This window comes from Diabrotica undecimpunctata, chromosome 7, assembly GCF_040954645.1.
Source record: "Diabrotica undecimpunctata isolate CICGRU chromosome 7, icDiaUnde3, whole genome shotgun sequence".
Taxonomy (NCBI): domain Eukaryota; kingdom Metazoa; phylum Arthropoda; class Insecta; order Coleoptera; family Chrysomelidae; genus Diabrotica; species Diabrotica undecimpunctata.
Genome location: NC_092809.1, coordinates 79,716,747 through 79,733,795, shown reverse-complemented (window position 1 = coordinate 79,733,795; position 17,049 = coordinate 79,716,747). Strand labels below are relative to the sequence as shown.

The following is a 17,049-nucleotide window of genomic DNA, read 5'->3' as shown; positions in this document are numbered from 1 at the left end:
TATCTAGAATTGATCTGTTTCCTAAATGTATTTTTTAACTCTCTTTTTACTTTCTTCTCTTCTTCATATATTTTTTATTAAAGATATACATATTTTAGTATTAACATTTTTCTAATATGATACTACCTAAAATAACATTATCATTTTTATATTATCTTTAATTTTTTTATAGGTAATAACATCACAGCTGAGAAAGTATTTTCTTTAGCTCAGGCTTTTAACATTCTACAATTATCCATGGCGATTTGGTATCCCTTAGCAGTTAGTCATGGAGCCGAGGCGCTAATATCAATTAAACGTCTTAAAACGTTTCTTATGTTAGAAGAAAAGGAGGTTAATCATATAAAAGAACTGTCAACGCCGGGAGTTGTTATGTCAAATGTAAGTAGTTCGTGGTCCGATTCTGGCGAAACGTTGCAAGATATTTCATTAAAAATTCCTCCAGGATTTTTATGTGTAGTAATTGGACCACTTGGTGCTGGAAAAAGTTCTTTATTACAGGTAAGTTTAAAAGATCATTTTTTTTGGGTAAAAGAAAGTACGACATTTTAACGGAAATAAACAGTGTTATATCTGAACAACAGGTAGTACGTACCACTCGGCAATAAAAATACATCTCAGATACGTCGCAAAAGGAATGGGGAGGGTGCGCTTGTCGGACTATGGTCCGTTTTAAGAGTCCAGTAAATAAAGACGATTGACATCTGCAAAATCACTGTTTCAAAGGCATCGGTGGCTTTTTCTGGCGACTGAAATCGCTGCACACGCATTAAATTCTTGATCTTTGGGAACGTGTAAAAGTCTTTGGGACTTAGATCAGAGCTATACGGTAAATGTTTTAACAATTCCATGTTTTGAAGCTCCAAAAAGGCAGTTGGGTAGTGTGAGCACTTGCATTGCCGTGATGTAGGATGATTCGTGTGTTGCTTTATCGGAGTTTTGCGATAAATTCTGGTAAACAAATGGTTATATACCAATCAGAAATAACCGTTCTTTGATATTCTGCAGCAATTGTTGTCATGTGACTACATTTTGACACAAAAGTTGCGACCATTTTCTTTGACTCACTTCGGGAACGGATCACTTTTGTTGGTTTTTCCTCATCGTAAAACACCCACATAGCGGATTGGCGTATATTGCCCGGTTCGTAGGAGTAAATTCAAGATTCATCGCTACTAACAATACTATAAACGTTTTTTGAGCTTCCTTTGTTGAACCGTTTCAATGTTTTTCGACACCAATTGAGACGAACCACTTTTTGCTTTTGCTCTTCTTTATGTAGAATCTTTTGAATCAAGGTCTTTAAAAAGTCCAAAGATGCCTCTATCTCCCGGTTGTTACACGGCGGTCATCCTTAACCCTAGAACCACAAGGTGGCGTCGCCTACGACCGGCGAATCCTACTATCCGCTCTTGAACTGATTTCATTATCCGGACGCAGCTAAGCATCTATCTACCTTTCGCATTTTTAGTTACCAGTTGATCGTCGAGTAGGTTAGTGCACCAGTTTCTGTCAGTTTTGAGATTTACGATAGCGGTCGCATACTTGGAATTTTACGACGGTAAATATGAAGGTTTTGTTGAAATAATTTATTTATTTATTTCTTACAATTGTTGCAGAGTGTTTACTATAAGGATGGAGTCAAAGAGGCCTAAATTAGATGTAGCCACACCCGGATTCAGCAATGGCTATAAGAGAAGACGGCCTTTGACGCAATTAGAGGTAGAACAATTGGCGAATGAAGGTTTTAGCGTCTCAGATGAGTTTGTAGAAAGCGATGAGAGTGAAACTGAAGACAACATAGATATAGAGGATACGGAGGATGATGAATTTGATGCCTTAATTCCAGAAAATCCTGATGTATCTCCGGAAATTGCAGTAGAAAGTACATATAAGTCCAAAACAAAAAGTGTTATATATGCTAAAAATGGGCGTAGGTGGTATCTAATTAGTTTCCATAGCAAAAATACCAGGGTTTCGAAAAAAACTTGGTTCTTCACTTGCCAGGACCGAAAGGACCAGCAAGAGTTTATTTTTTAGCAAAGAACTGGTGGGTATAATTGTAAAGTACACTAATGAGGAAATCGAAAGAAAAAAAATTAGATATAGGAGCAAGCAATGGTATCTTGGAGCAACGGATAGTGTCGAAATACGAGCGTTGTTTGGACTGTTATATTTGAGCGGAGTTTTAAAAAATGCCCATGTCACACTGAGTGATTTATGGTCACCAATTTTTGGACCTGTTCTCTTTAGGACAACCATGAACAAGATCCGTTTTGAACTTCTGATCAACTGTTCACGGTTTGATAGTAAGGAAACGGGAGAAGACAGAAGAAAGATTGATAAATTTACAGCTATCAGGGATATTTATGATATGTTCGAGAAATCCTGTAGACAAGTGTATACTCCATCGGAATATATAACAATAGATGAAACGCTTTTAGGATTTAGGGGTTGTTGTCGGTTCAAGATGTATATCCCAAATAAGCCCGACAAATATGGTCTTAAAGTCCTTACGATGTGTAATGCGAAAACATATTATATGTGCTCTGCTAAACCTTATATTGGAAAGGAGAAAAGAAAAAGTCAATGTTCGATTTCAACACAATACATGCTTGAGCTTACAACAGATATTCATGGGACAAATAGAAATTGTACTATGGACAATTGGTTTACCTTGTACGAAGCCGCAGAAAAATTACAGGAAAAGAATTTAACGCTGGTAGGAACAATTAGAAAAAATAAACCTGAAATTCCAAAGCAATTAGTGGAAAAAAAACGGAAAACATATTGATTCATCTTTGTTTGTTTTTGACGAAAACAGCACGTTAGTTTCTTACGTACCTAAGAAAAACAAGACTGTTATATTGTTATCAACTATGCACACGACAGCAGATATTGACGAAAAAACAAAGAAGCCTAAAATAATTTTGTCCTACAATGAAACAAAAGGTAACGTTGATACTTTTGATGAATTTTGTCATCTAACGACAGTCTCGAGGAAAAATCGTAAGTGGCCACTTCGAATTTTGTATTCTATGATTGATACTGCTGAATTCAATTCCTATGTGATATACAAATATAACTGCAAAACAAAATTACAGAAATGGTCCGCTTTTCTGAAAGATTTATCATATTCCCTTGTACAAGATTATTTGAAACAAAGAATAACCAATACACGCCTCTCAAGAGAAATTAGGAATAATATTCGTAAATGTCTGAATTGCGAAGATTAACAAGAAACTGCTCAAAAAATAAATGATTTATTAGACCGATGTGACTTCTGTTCCCGAAAAAACAACAGAAAGGCTCGAAATAAATGTGAACATTGCCATAAAAGTGTATGCGCCTAACATCGCCTTAACATTTGTGTAGATTGTAAATGACTTTTTTTTGTAAAAATTCAATGATCTTTTTTCTTTAACCAGTTTTAACACACTTTTTGATAAAAACGTTTGGTGACGCAATGTTTTCTTTAGTTTTCTAGTTTAAATTACAAATACGGCACATTTTTAAATTTCCTAATAATTGTTATAACTTTGGTGTTAATAAATCTTAATTTCAGTCTGTAATGTTAATTAATACCACTATTAAACACGCTTTTTACGGTAACAACTAAAGTTATAAATAGCAGGGATTGAAATATAAAGAGCGACTTTATCGGTCTTATATGACGCCACCCTGTTGCTAACGTTCTGCAAATTCCACCTTGTGGTTCTAGGGTTAATTACCTGACGAACCGCATCAATGTTTTGCTGTGTGACTGCTGTTTTGGATCGACCTGGCCTGAATTTGGAGAAACCACATTGAAATTCGTAATACCAGCGGGAAATAGTTTAATAGTGTGATGCCTCATTCCCAAATACAGAATCCGTTTTAGCGAGATACTGCTGTTGAGATAATCCTCTCCAAAGATTGTACGAAATTTTTGCTCGAAAATGTTCTCGGCTTAGATCCAATTTTTGGACCGACTTGCTAATTTCAAAAACTCACTGTATCTACACGACTTGCTGTATCGCAACGAAACTCTCGATTTATGTCAACAAAAAATTGAGGTTATATTTGTGTCGGAGGTTTTATTGGTGGTGCCCTTTAAACAGCTATGTGCAAAGCTAAAAAGAATACAATATTTATTATTTGACGTTACGGTAAAGAACACACATTTTTAATTTATCAAAACAAATTCTTTCGATATCATTACTTAATTTTTTTTCCTAGGTGTTTTTATTATATAGGGTGTGCCAAAAGAAGCGAAATCGTAGAATAATTCGCAAAATTTACATTGGATCAATAAATTGAAAAACTCTATCGAATGCTACTAAACATGACCCCACCTCACTCCCTAAATGTGGGGCGCGGTGCAATTTGTGTTATCCAATTATCCTTATTCAATATATTCGAATCGGATGGTTTCACAATGCACGTTGATTCTCATACAAGAATTACTAAAACAACATCTACCATAATTGATTATATTGTCTCAGATTTCTCACCCCTTGATGTACACTCTACAATTATTAATGCAGAACTTGAATTCTGGGTGGCACTTTCCTTCTGTGGACGTAGACTATAATTTCAGGAATTTTTTAGATAGCCTTGCCTGTATTTTCAATAAGGCATTTCCTTTAATTACAATTAAGTCACAACATCACAAAACCTGGACTACCAAAGGTATCCGCATATCAGCCAAGAACATACGTTCACTACTGTACATTAAGAAATTTATTACCAACGTCTTTATCACTGAATATATCTCCAAGTACAGAGGAACCTATCTAAAACTAATCAAAACAGCTAAAAAAATGTACTATTAGAATCGTTTGGGAAGCTCTAAAAATGTTGCAAGAGAAAATTGGTTCATAATAAAAGATATTCGAAATAAAACTAACAGAGCTCAAACATTTTCTCTTCCAAACCCTGAAAATCGAATTAAATACTTCGTTAATGTGAGTAAAAATATAACATCAACTATTTTGCCACAACAAGATGCCTATCTCCCTAATTCGAACAAGGTCTCGAATTCATTCTTTATAAGACCAGTTGATAAATATGAACTGATCCAAACAATCAGTAGTATTATAAGCAAATCTTCCTGTAGTACTTCAATCTCCCGAAAAATGTATTGTAAGTCCTGGTCTCACTAATTAACGATTTATTTGAGAAAAAGGTATATTTCCAGAGTGCCTAAAGACAGCCATTATTATTCCTCTTCTAAGGGTGGTGAAAAATCTAATGTCTGCAACTATAGACCTATTGCCATACTACCGGTACTATCCAAAATTATTGAGAGACTTGTAAAAGTCCGACTTATGTCCTTTCTCGTTGAAAACAATATTTTATCACAAAGTCAGTTTTGATTTTTATCTAATAAATGTACTAGCGATGCTATGTTTTCTGTACTACATGAGGTCTATCAAGCACTAAACAATATTCTTTATACTGCCACTATTGTTACTGATTATGCCAAAGCTTTTGATTGTGTAAATCACATTTTGATAAAAAAACTAAATTTCTACGGAATTCGACGTATTTCTTTGAATTGGTTCCAATATTACTTAAGGAATAGGAAACAACTAGTTAAAGCAAATGATATTGACTCTAGTCACAAAAGCATTATATGTGAAGTATTACTAGGTTCAGTATTGGGTTCTCTACTTTTCCTTATCTTTATAAATGACATCACTAACTTAAAAATCGATTAAAAAAATTTTCCTTTTGCTGATGATAGCAGTATTATCTGGAGAAACTCTAATATTGCAACTCTTCATGCAATTATAATTTCGGATCTAATTAAAATAAAAACTTGGTCCGACTCTAATTTACTCTTTTTTAACGTTGATAAAAAATTAGTGTTTTTAAATTTATTAATTAATTAATTTTGGTTTTCAATGATAAATATTACTTACAAATTTTTGGTACACCAATGGGTTCATCCATATCTCCCATCCTTGTTAACTTTGTCCTTGATGACTTGATATCTGAATGTTTGGGTCTTATAGATTTCCATATCCCTTTTGTTAAACGGTATGTTGATGACCTTTTGTTAGCCTTACCCCCTGACAAAGTAGAGTCTACCTTATCGATTTTTAATGGTTTTGATCCTCACTTACAGTTTACTTATGAACTTGAGGATCCTTCTAACAATAGTATTCCTTTCTTAGACATGCGTGTCTTTAGAAATAGTGACAATACACTAACTACAAGTTAGTACAGGAAACCTATGGCTAGTAATAAGTTTCTTAACTATCATTCTTGCCATTCGTCCAAATACAAAATAAATCTTATAAAAGCACTCAGCTGTAGGCTACATAGGTTAACACATCCTGATAACAAAAGGGATTCTCTTTTGTTACTCAGAAATATACTATCTGACAATTCTTACCGTACATCTCTCATAAATAAATACCTTTTTTAACAAGTTTTGGGTCTTCTATTGATGATTTACCTGATGGTGATCAACTAAGAATGATTTCTAATAATATTATGAACAACAGTACTCTACTTTCTCCTAACATTGCAACTTTCACCACCCATTACTCTTCACTACCCTATTTCCCATATGTTACTGAAAAGCTTATTAATTTGTACAAACAGAACAATATCCCTGTTAAGATTGCTATCAATAATGCTAAGACTGTCAGGAACTTGTTTTCTAAAATTAAAACACCTCTTTCCTTTTTGGAACAAGTGAATGTAGTCTATCACATACCCTGTTCTGAATGTGATGCATGTTATATTGGTCAGACTGGCCGTTCCCTTAAAGGACGCCTTACTTCACATCGTAGTGACATTAAACTTTCTAAACATACTTGTGCCCTTGCAGAACATGCAATCAACACCAAACATACTGAGAATTTTGATGATGTTAGAATTCTCTGTAGAGAACGTAACCTTAATAAGAGACATTTTATGGAGATGTGTCATATTTTGAAACAACCTAATGTATTAAATAAGAGAACTGATATCAGCAACTTAAGCCAAATTTACCATGCACTAATACTACAAAATTGATGCTTCCGTGTTCTACTTTTAATTATTGGTTTCTTCTTCAACTTCTTTTATTATATCATAACATTTATGTTGGCATCTACAAAACTTTTCCTTCAATCTTACCAGCTGATTGTCAGTTCTGACAGTCGAGCTTGGAAATACTTCATTTTCATGATATGATCATAACAGTCAAGAACCCTAGCCGTGCCGTTGTTAATATAACATTTCAAAATTGACAATTATATTTTTTGATAGATTTAATCAATCAATGTTTTCAAAAGTGAAATTAAAAAAAATTAATATAATATTAGTTAAATTGGGAATCTTCCGGCGTTCTGTGTTTCTGTGTTTTTGCTGATATATTTAGTAGATTAATTTTTGATGTTTCTTTGCAATAATAACATTTTAACGCTACAGATCTTTTAAAGGTAAGATCATTTACTTAATTGTTTTTCATATTAGATGTATCGCTAATAACACTCTTTTAGATGAACTGATGATGCTTATTGAACAATGGGCGAAACGTGTTCAATAAATAGATAAAGTAGCACAACTCTTGTCTTTTTTATCTCCAAATTGACCGAAAACATCCCATTCACTTACGAGTGCATATTTTTTTTTATATTAAATTACACAATCATATTCCTTAAAGATATATATATATATATATATATATATATATATATATATATATATATATATATATATATATATATATATATATATATATATCGAGAAAAGGAGTACGAACGTCAATCCAAAATAAACTAAGGTACACTCGAAGAGTGGTGGGTTTTTCGGTCAAAGTGGAGAAATAAAAGACGCCACCATTTACCCCACAGTGATTGATCTGTCAACAAAGAACAAAGCATGCGAAGTCAATCCAAAATATCATATATTATAATATTATGACGTCACGTAACGTAAGTTGTATTAATCTTCACCTGTTAGCTGGCTAACTAGTGACGTCATAATATTATAATATATGATATTTTGGATTAACTTCGCATGCTTTGTTCTTTGTTGACAGATCAATCACTGTGGGGTAAATGGTGATCTTAACCACCTTTTCCTTTCATTGTTTGGTTTTTTAACGACAAGCTGTCAACCAAATTTATCACATTCTTTGAATATACCGCCTTATTATATAGAAGTTGGTAGGTTGCCTTGCTGTTTATGTCATTTTGACCTTAAGGCCACTTCTCTTCACGTTGTTTGCGTGGGTGTTAAACCTGTAAATTCATTTATCGGCGAGACTCAGTAAGCTAAAGACTGGTAACTTTATTTTATCTTATTACTATTAATCTTAAATAACTTATAATGTTACCTAAAGTTAAAATTAAAATCTAATTTATTAAATAAAATTGTTGGAAGTGCATTCCTATGATCTTTCTAGTTCTCTACACTTTAAAATAAACCTTAATGTTTTTTACTTAAGTTTTTATAATAACTTTTTTATACATGTATGTTTATCACATGTTCTTTTGCTGTTCTAATTTTGTTAAATTGCAAACTATACCTAGTTTCAATTAATTGTTTTATACAACGTTAACTCTGAATGTCCAGTTTCGTAAGCTTTTTCATATTTTTAACATCATTGACTGCTACATGTCTTTGTAAGGTAACACACTTTTGTTGTAACTTCTCTATGGATGTTTGGTTTCATATTGTTCTTTTTAGATGAACTGATGATGCTTTCTGAGCAGAAAGCGAAACGTCTTCAATAAATAGATGAAGTAGCCACCTTCTTTGGCTACATTTCTATATGTAGAATTCTCTTCTGGAGAAAACCTCTCCACCTTTATCAAAGCAGTAGATAATTTAATAGTTTTCTTAGGCACCCAAGATTTAAATCCGTCCCAAGAATTTATCTTAAATTTCCATATCGTATCTCGAATTAAAGGAGAACCTAGAAATTTCTTAAACTATTCTAATAAAACCAATTGGACAGAAATTCGTCCGGCGTTATTAACTAAATACGGAGACAGACGTTCCGAAGACATATTAGTAACACAACTATCCACCACCGTCCAAAAACATAGTGAATCCTACGACAATTATCATCAGAGAATAACTACAAATCTGAATGATTTACTCCAACACATCACCCTAAACGATAATCCCGCGACAGTAACTTTTAAAACTCCATACTTTAAAAACATTGCCCGCAAAACCTTCTGTACCGGAATCAACGAGCCTTATTGCGAATACTTATCGCATTTTGAATTAAATTCCCTAGAAGAAGCCCTTCAAAAGTGTATTGCCTACGATAACCTCAAAAATCAGCAACAATGCATGAACTTCCTTAAGAGCCAACAAAACAAAAAGCAACCAATCAAAAATAAACCCTATCAATCTTCGAGTAATCAAAGATTCACAAACTTCCAACCCACACACTTAAACTTCCAACCCACGCATTCAAATTGTGTGAGACCTTCAAATCACAACACACAGCCCAATTTTAACTTCACTCCACAACAGAACTATAATTTTCCTCAGAGACAAAATTTCAGTTCTCACGAACAAAATCAATCCTTCCAACGAAACAATGTTCCGAAAAACAACCAACAAAGATTAAATAAATATAAAGCTCCTCGACCCCAACCAAATTTTGCCACTCCAATGAGCGGTGTTCAACCACAACCAGAAACCATCAGCTCATGACAATTACAACTAATAGAAGCCACAATTTTCACATAGACTCAAATGATACCCAATATTTCGAAAATGATTTCGAAAATCACGAATCCGAACAAGAGCCCGATTTGCGTGATGAAAATCATCAGGATTTTCAAGTCATCCCGTTAGACGATCATCCACCCCCTGTATAAACTTACATAATATCGAAAGTTCTCCTGAGTTACCCTGCTTCGTTACACCCAAAACACATCTACGCGTTTTAATCGTTACCGGCGGTTCCCATTCAATTTTAAATCCGCCAGCTTTCAAACTATTTGATAAAAATCATATTTATCTTTTTCGCTAACGTCAATGAAAATTACTTCCAAGCACGACTTAAATATTAAGACGCCACTATTCCTAGAATATGGAATTCCACAAACATTCGACGTAAAAATCGCCGACTTTAGTCAGCACTTTGATATCCTCCTTGGAAACTACGATCTGAAAAGATTCCATGCCACAATTGATTATGCAACTCATATTTTAACCTTTGAGAATCCTCATGTTAGCATTCCATTTGAAACTTTATATAAAAAAATTCCTGTAAACGTAGATCACGGTGACGTTTTACTACGCGAAAGACACTTTCAAGGTATCAAAATTCCCCATTCTATTTATGTTTCAAAAAACGGTTTTATAGACACTATCGACCTACCTATGCCTATGAAATTTAATAAGAGAATTGAAGCTGAGAACTTCTGTAATTATAATATAGTAGAAATTCCGACGACGCATTTTAATGAAAATAAAATTCGTACTTCGCACTTAAATAACGAAGAAAAGTATAAAATTATAAATCTTTGCAAGAAATATAAAGATGTATTTTACGATGAAAAGAAAAATTTAACTTTCACGTCAGCTTTTAGACACGAAATTAAAACGAAGGATGAAAATCCGATTTATGTAAAGGGATTTCGGCATCCCAAAGCAATGCAGGAAGAAATAAAAAAACAAATAAATAATTTATTAGATAATAAGATAATTCGACCGTCAATTTCACCGTACTCAGCTCCAGTTTGGATAGTACCAAAAAAAGCTGATGCCTCAGGTCAGAAAAAATTTAGATTAGTAATTGATTACAGGAAGCTCAACGATCATACTGAAAGTGATCGTTACCCACTTCCTCAGATAGATGAGATACTGGATAACTTAGGAAAAGCCAGTTATTTCACAACATTAGATTTAGCTCAAGGTTACCATCAGATTGAAGTTCATCCGGATTCTATTCGGAAAACAGCCTTTTCAGTTCCGCATGGTCACTTTGAATTTTTACGTATGCCCTTTGGTTTAAAGAATAGCCCAGCAACATTCGAAAGGTTAATGGACAATATTCTTAGGCCCTTTATTCATAAGTTTTGCTTCGTCTACATGGACGATGTCATTATTTTTTCCAAGTCACTGCAAGAACATTTAGTTCATATTGCTACTATTTTTGACACTTTCAGGACAAATAATTTAAAAATTCAGTTAGACAAATCTTCTGAGTTTCTCACGAAAGAAGTTTCTTTCTTAGGTCACGTAGTGACAACCGAAGGAATCAAACCTAACCCAGCAAAAATCGAAGCTATACAAAAATATCCTCTACCAAAAACAGTAAAAGAAATTAAATCATTTCTTGGTTTAATCGGTTACTACCGAAGATTCATACCCAACTTTGCAAAAATAACATCCCCATTTTCGAGATGTACTCGAAAAGGAGCAACTATTGACCCTACTAATCCAAATTATTTAGAATGTTTTGCAAAATGCAAACAATTGTTAACTAATTCCCCAGTTTTACAATATCCAGACTTCGAAAAGCCTTTTGTACTGACTACAGACGCTTCTAATATAGATATAGGATCAGTATTATCTCAAAACAATCACCATATTGCCTACTATTCTCGAACTCTTAATTCTGCAGAACAAAACTACTTCACTATTGAAAAAGAACTTTTAGCCATACTAGATTCTTGTAAATACTTCCGTATGTATTTATACAACCAAAAATTCACCGTAGAATCAGATCACAATCCTCTCGTATGGATCTACAAAATTAAAGACTCAACTTCTAGATTAGCCCGATGGAGACTTAAACTAGAAGAATATGATTTTGAAGTTAAATATAAAAAAGGCAAAGAGAATAAAGTTGCTGATGCTCTTAGCCCAGTCCAAATAAATGCCCTAAGCTCGAGTTCAGAATGAGCTGAACCACCGAGTTCAGAATGTGCTGAACCACCCGACAATTTCGACATTGACGATTTCCTTGCCGATTTTGACAACTTACAAAACAGTACTAACACACAACATACATCAGTTGAGAACCCTATCACTGGAATAGAGATTTCACCTGAACCAATTAATTTATCCTCAAACCAAATTATTTTCAAACCAGAGTCAAATAGTTTTGAAATTAAATACAAAAGAATTTTTAACAAACACCGTTACACTGTCACTTTGACAAATAATTGGAAAACAGAAATAGCAAATACCTTCCAAAATATCCTTAGACCAAATCAAAAATTTGCAATAACAATCCCTCACGAATTTAGACCTTTTATCTGTAACTTTTTTAAAGAAAAAATAAAGTCCACAGTCAAAGCAATATTTTGCAATATACTACTTCAGGACATAGAAGAAGAAAACCAACAAATAGAATGCATAAAGAAATATCACGTAGAAAATCACAACGGAATAATTGAAACTTACAAACACTTAAAACAAAAATTTTATTGGTCCTCAATGCAGACAACTATTTCTAATTTTATCAATAAATGCGAAATTTGCCTAAAAAATAAATATGAACGACGCCCTTATAAACTTCCCCAATTAGGACCATTGTTAGGTCAAAAACCTTTTGATATATTATATATCGATCTATTCCACTGCAATAAAAACCTGTATCTCACAATAATAGATTCTTTTTCCAAATACGGTCAATGCTATAAGCTAACCGAAAAAACTTCCATTTCCATACTAAATAAATTAAGACACTACTTTTCGCACCACAATTATCCAAAAAAGATTTCCTAAATATTTAGGAAACTAAGAAGAATTCCTAAATATCCACAAAATCGAAATACATTTTACAACAGTAAGCAATTCTTCCTCAAACTCTCCAGTAGAGCGCTTTCATTCAACTCTTATTGAAAAACTTAGGACCTTACAAGCCCAAAATCCAAATGATTTCAATCAATCCACAGTTCCACAGATTATTCCCCTTTCTCAATTCTGTACGGACCCTATGCAGAAGAAATACATTTTGACTTTGATCTTCCGATATACGAAACATAGTTTCAAAGACATAAAGAAGAACTCCAACCCTTTATTGCAGAACTATATAATAAACAAAAACAAAAAAGACAACAACTTTTAGATAGATAAAACGAAAATGCCGAAGATATTCCAGAAATAGACCTCACAAAATCCCTATATGTTTCTAAGAAAAAACATAAGTCCAAATTACAAGCCCCTTTCTCCACTATTAATCCAGAAACACAAGACAAAACAAAAATTATTGGTAAAACAGATAAACAAAATTTAACAAGCACTCACCTTAAATATGTAAAACGAATACGAAAACATGTAGACAAACCTACTCAAGACCCAAATTTTTCACAGGACAATCCTCGCCCTGGTCCATCCACTCAGTATTCACGATATTCCGACTAATGGTTACTATGCTGAAGAGATAGGCAAATCAAGAGAAATCTCCTACTATCACAGACACTTTCTTCATATTTCACTAGACAAACTATCCGAAACTATTGACGCTGGTCCGACAAACTATTTCAGAGATCACTTCAAGAATGCACCTCTCTCGCTACTGTACTCCCAATACACCCGCATACAAGAACAAACAAAAGATGATTTACACAAGATTACGCGAAAACAGAAACGCGGACTTTTTAATTTTCTAGGTACAGCCATCAAATACGTGACTGGAAATCCAGACGACTCTGACTTAGACGTATTAAAATCACACATAATCTCTTTAGAAAATAAACAAAACGAAATTATTAAAAAATTTAATAACCAAATATCTTATGGAAACTCTTTTAACACGAGATTCGATAAACTTTTAGAAAAACTAAATTCTGATAATTCAATTCTCATATCTGCACTTAACGAATTATCAGCTGATTTCGACAGCTATATCATTCTACACAATGAGATAATAAATCTCCAAAATATAAACGAATTTCTAATGAAACTTATAAGAACCATTACTTTATCTGAACTTAATATCTCTAATATAGAATTATTCACTTTAAAGGAAATAATATACCTTAAAGAGAACCTTCTCAAAATTTATCCCAGAAATTCAATTCCCAATAGTAATGAACACCCTTATGAACTTATAGAATCAACAAAAACTTTAGTTTGTGTAACTTCAAATACAATGCTCGTAATAATTAAAATCCCTATACTCCATGAAATTCCTTACACTACCTATAAAATCTATCCCATTCCAAACAAAGATCATGTTATGATTCTGCCACCTGCAAGCTACTATACAAATAATAAATGGTTCGACACTTGTATAGGACAAGGCGATAACATAGTTTGTTCCAACTATGTACAATCCAAATGTAACATACACAATGTAGATAATTGCACAAAAACATTAATCACAGAGAACTTTTTTCAAGAAACCAGCAAAGTCATATTGCTAGGAATAGTTCACCCAATGAGAATCCAGCAGATAGAAATTAATTCAACCAGCCTCTTGACGACAGATGTACCAATAATGATTGAATGTATCCAATTTAATAAAAAGACGTCTCAAGACATTTCCATTCCAAAAATTATATTTTTAACTATTTCAGCTTTCCTAATAATCTTCCTAATTAGGAAAAGAAAACGAATTTCCAAAATCCTATTTGGGGAAAAATTGCATCCTGCCCAGATCCAGATATTAGACGAGCTGATAGCCGAGGTAACCAAAACTTCGAGGACGAAGTCCCAACCAATGGAGGGAGGAGAAATGTAGCCATAAGCTCCCCTACTAATAAGAATCAGCAGATTCCGATATCCGATGTTATAAATAGGAAGAAATCAATATTTTTATTATTATTGTAATTATTATGTTTCAATGTCAAGTTTAAATCATTAAATGTAGTAGTTTGTAGTATTTCTCAAAATTGTAACTTTTATTTTCGAAATAAAGATTTTTTTTGGGAAACTCAACGTTGAAGAAACATTTATATATATATATATATATATATATATATATATATATATATATATATATATATATATATATATATATATATATATATATATATATATATATATATATATATATATATATATATATATATATATATATATATATATATATATATATATATATATATATATGATATATATGTATATATATAGATCTAGCGGTTAATGAGAGCTCCGTACTAAAACGGTATTATACTAACTCCAGGCGAATATACACCGTGTATATTATTATCTGGGTAGCGCTTTATGTGGACTCCGACCAACACGTCGGATTAAGTGGACTCTGTAATAGGTTAAAACACTTTTGGGATCCGTATACATTTCTTTGCGTACCCAACTAAACTCCTCCGATGTTGCCAATAATTTGATTAGTCGTAGATTTTTAAATTTTACAGCAGGTACGTTTTGGAACTTCAAATTTATTTAAATATCAATCAATTTAGTCATCGACACATTTCACAAATACGTACTTGGTTAATGTAGTTAAATATTTTAATAATTATAATTTATATTACTTGCTTTAATTATAGATAAACTGAAATTAGTGTCTATTATAAACTTTGAATAGGCAAGTGTCCATTTTTATGTACTAGAATTTTTTTTAATACATTGGCACTGAAATATTTATTATATTATAAATGTACTTTCCGATGTTTCGATTGCTATAGTGTATGACTTACAATATTTGTTTCATCAAGCAGTAAAATTTAAATTATAATAATTTATAAATCAATCTTAAAATTATAATTTTTTACTGTCTAATTTAAATATTTCGATTTTTTAATGTAGGGAATTCAATATACTACTATACTTTAGATACACATAAACACATAGATATAATATTTCGGTGTCTTATGGTATAATTTTAGCCAACATATCTATTACAATTACATATAATATGTTCGGCCTTATCGTTTTAAATACTTTGTCGCTTGTGCAAGCTATCATTGTTTTCAATGTTAAATCATTGTTTTTTGTATCTTGCGTTGTCAGGCATATAATTTTTAATTTAGAAGTACATGTATGTATAATATTCTTTTTTCTGTCACTTGGTTTAAATATAGTACACTTACATTCTTCTTGCTTATTTATTTTTATTCGTAATACTTATAAAGTATGTAATAACGCACCCGTTGTTGCAAAAATCAACAACGGGTACGAAAGATATCAGGTATTAGGGGTAGTATTTGTCAATCGAAATGCCGCTTACGACATATTAAATTAGAGAAAATTTCTCCAACAATTCTATGACGTCCCCTTAGATAAAAACATCACTTGTTTTATTCACAATCTAGATTGAATTGCTCTCTTCTGTTGATTCGCTTGTATTTGTTTTTCATTTTGTTGATTTTAAGTAAAACATTTTTCGTGTTCTCTTCACTTTGTTGAAGATGTCGCAGACGGGAGAGAGTTTCTTATGAGATCAATATCATTACCATATGCTAGAAGTTCTTGGTACTTTGGGCCATTAATGGATTGCATTTTAAATAGGCGATTTCTATTTTAGTAAGCTGTTCTTTAATTTTTTGAATATTTGAATTGAGAATCTGTATATTATTCGACTGTTTTATAACAGTGTTTCTTGTGTTATAGAATATAGTGCTGTTTATATAGTGCTGTTTAATAATAATAAAGTTCAAGCAACAATTCATATATGCAATAACTTGGTACTGATATCTCTGCTCCCCCATACCAGGTAGCAGTCCCGAAAACATTAAAACTGCTACACTCATGCTTCCTATTATCCAACGATTAGCCAGTCCAGGACTATACCCTTATTATGGTACTAATATTGCTGCTGTCCCTTATAAGTGAATAAAATATGCAAGGAAGGTTTTGGCAATTTAATAGGATTTTGTATGTTAGAATATTATTACTCCGAGAAAGTGAAAAATATCTATTTGTTATACGGATTTAATCTATAGATGAAATATTAGAATGCTATTAGCAACAAATAATATGGCAGATAATATGCTGGAATTAGCAGTAGCATGTACTAACAGTGGCCATACCTAGTCCACTGTTAGTACATGCTTTTAGAAAAGAGAAAGCCAACTTATCCAATTTAAAAGCAGACAAAATCAATTCCAAATATGGATTGTAAGCCAATCCCTTATGTAAAGACTCTAAAGTAATAATTAGTGAAACTGTAAGCCAACAGCATAA

General features: G+C 32.5%; 1 protein-coding gene across 8 annotated transcripts in view; it reads left to right on the top strand.

The window, feature by feature from the left end:
- Nucleotides 1-17,049, top strand: part of LOC140445522 (ATP-binding cassette sub-family C member 4-like) — a 152,226-nt gene that overhangs the window by 84,883 nt on the left and 50,294 nt on the right. For all 8 annotated transcript variants that reach the window (XM_072537614.1, XM_072537608.1, XM_072537613.1 and 5 more), the window contains one exon: nucleotides 173-501. In XM_072537614.1, the coding sequence (XP_072393715.1) occupies nucleotides 173-501 (329 nt within the window). The remainder of the gene's footprint in view (nucleotides 1-172; nucleotides 502-17,049) is intronic.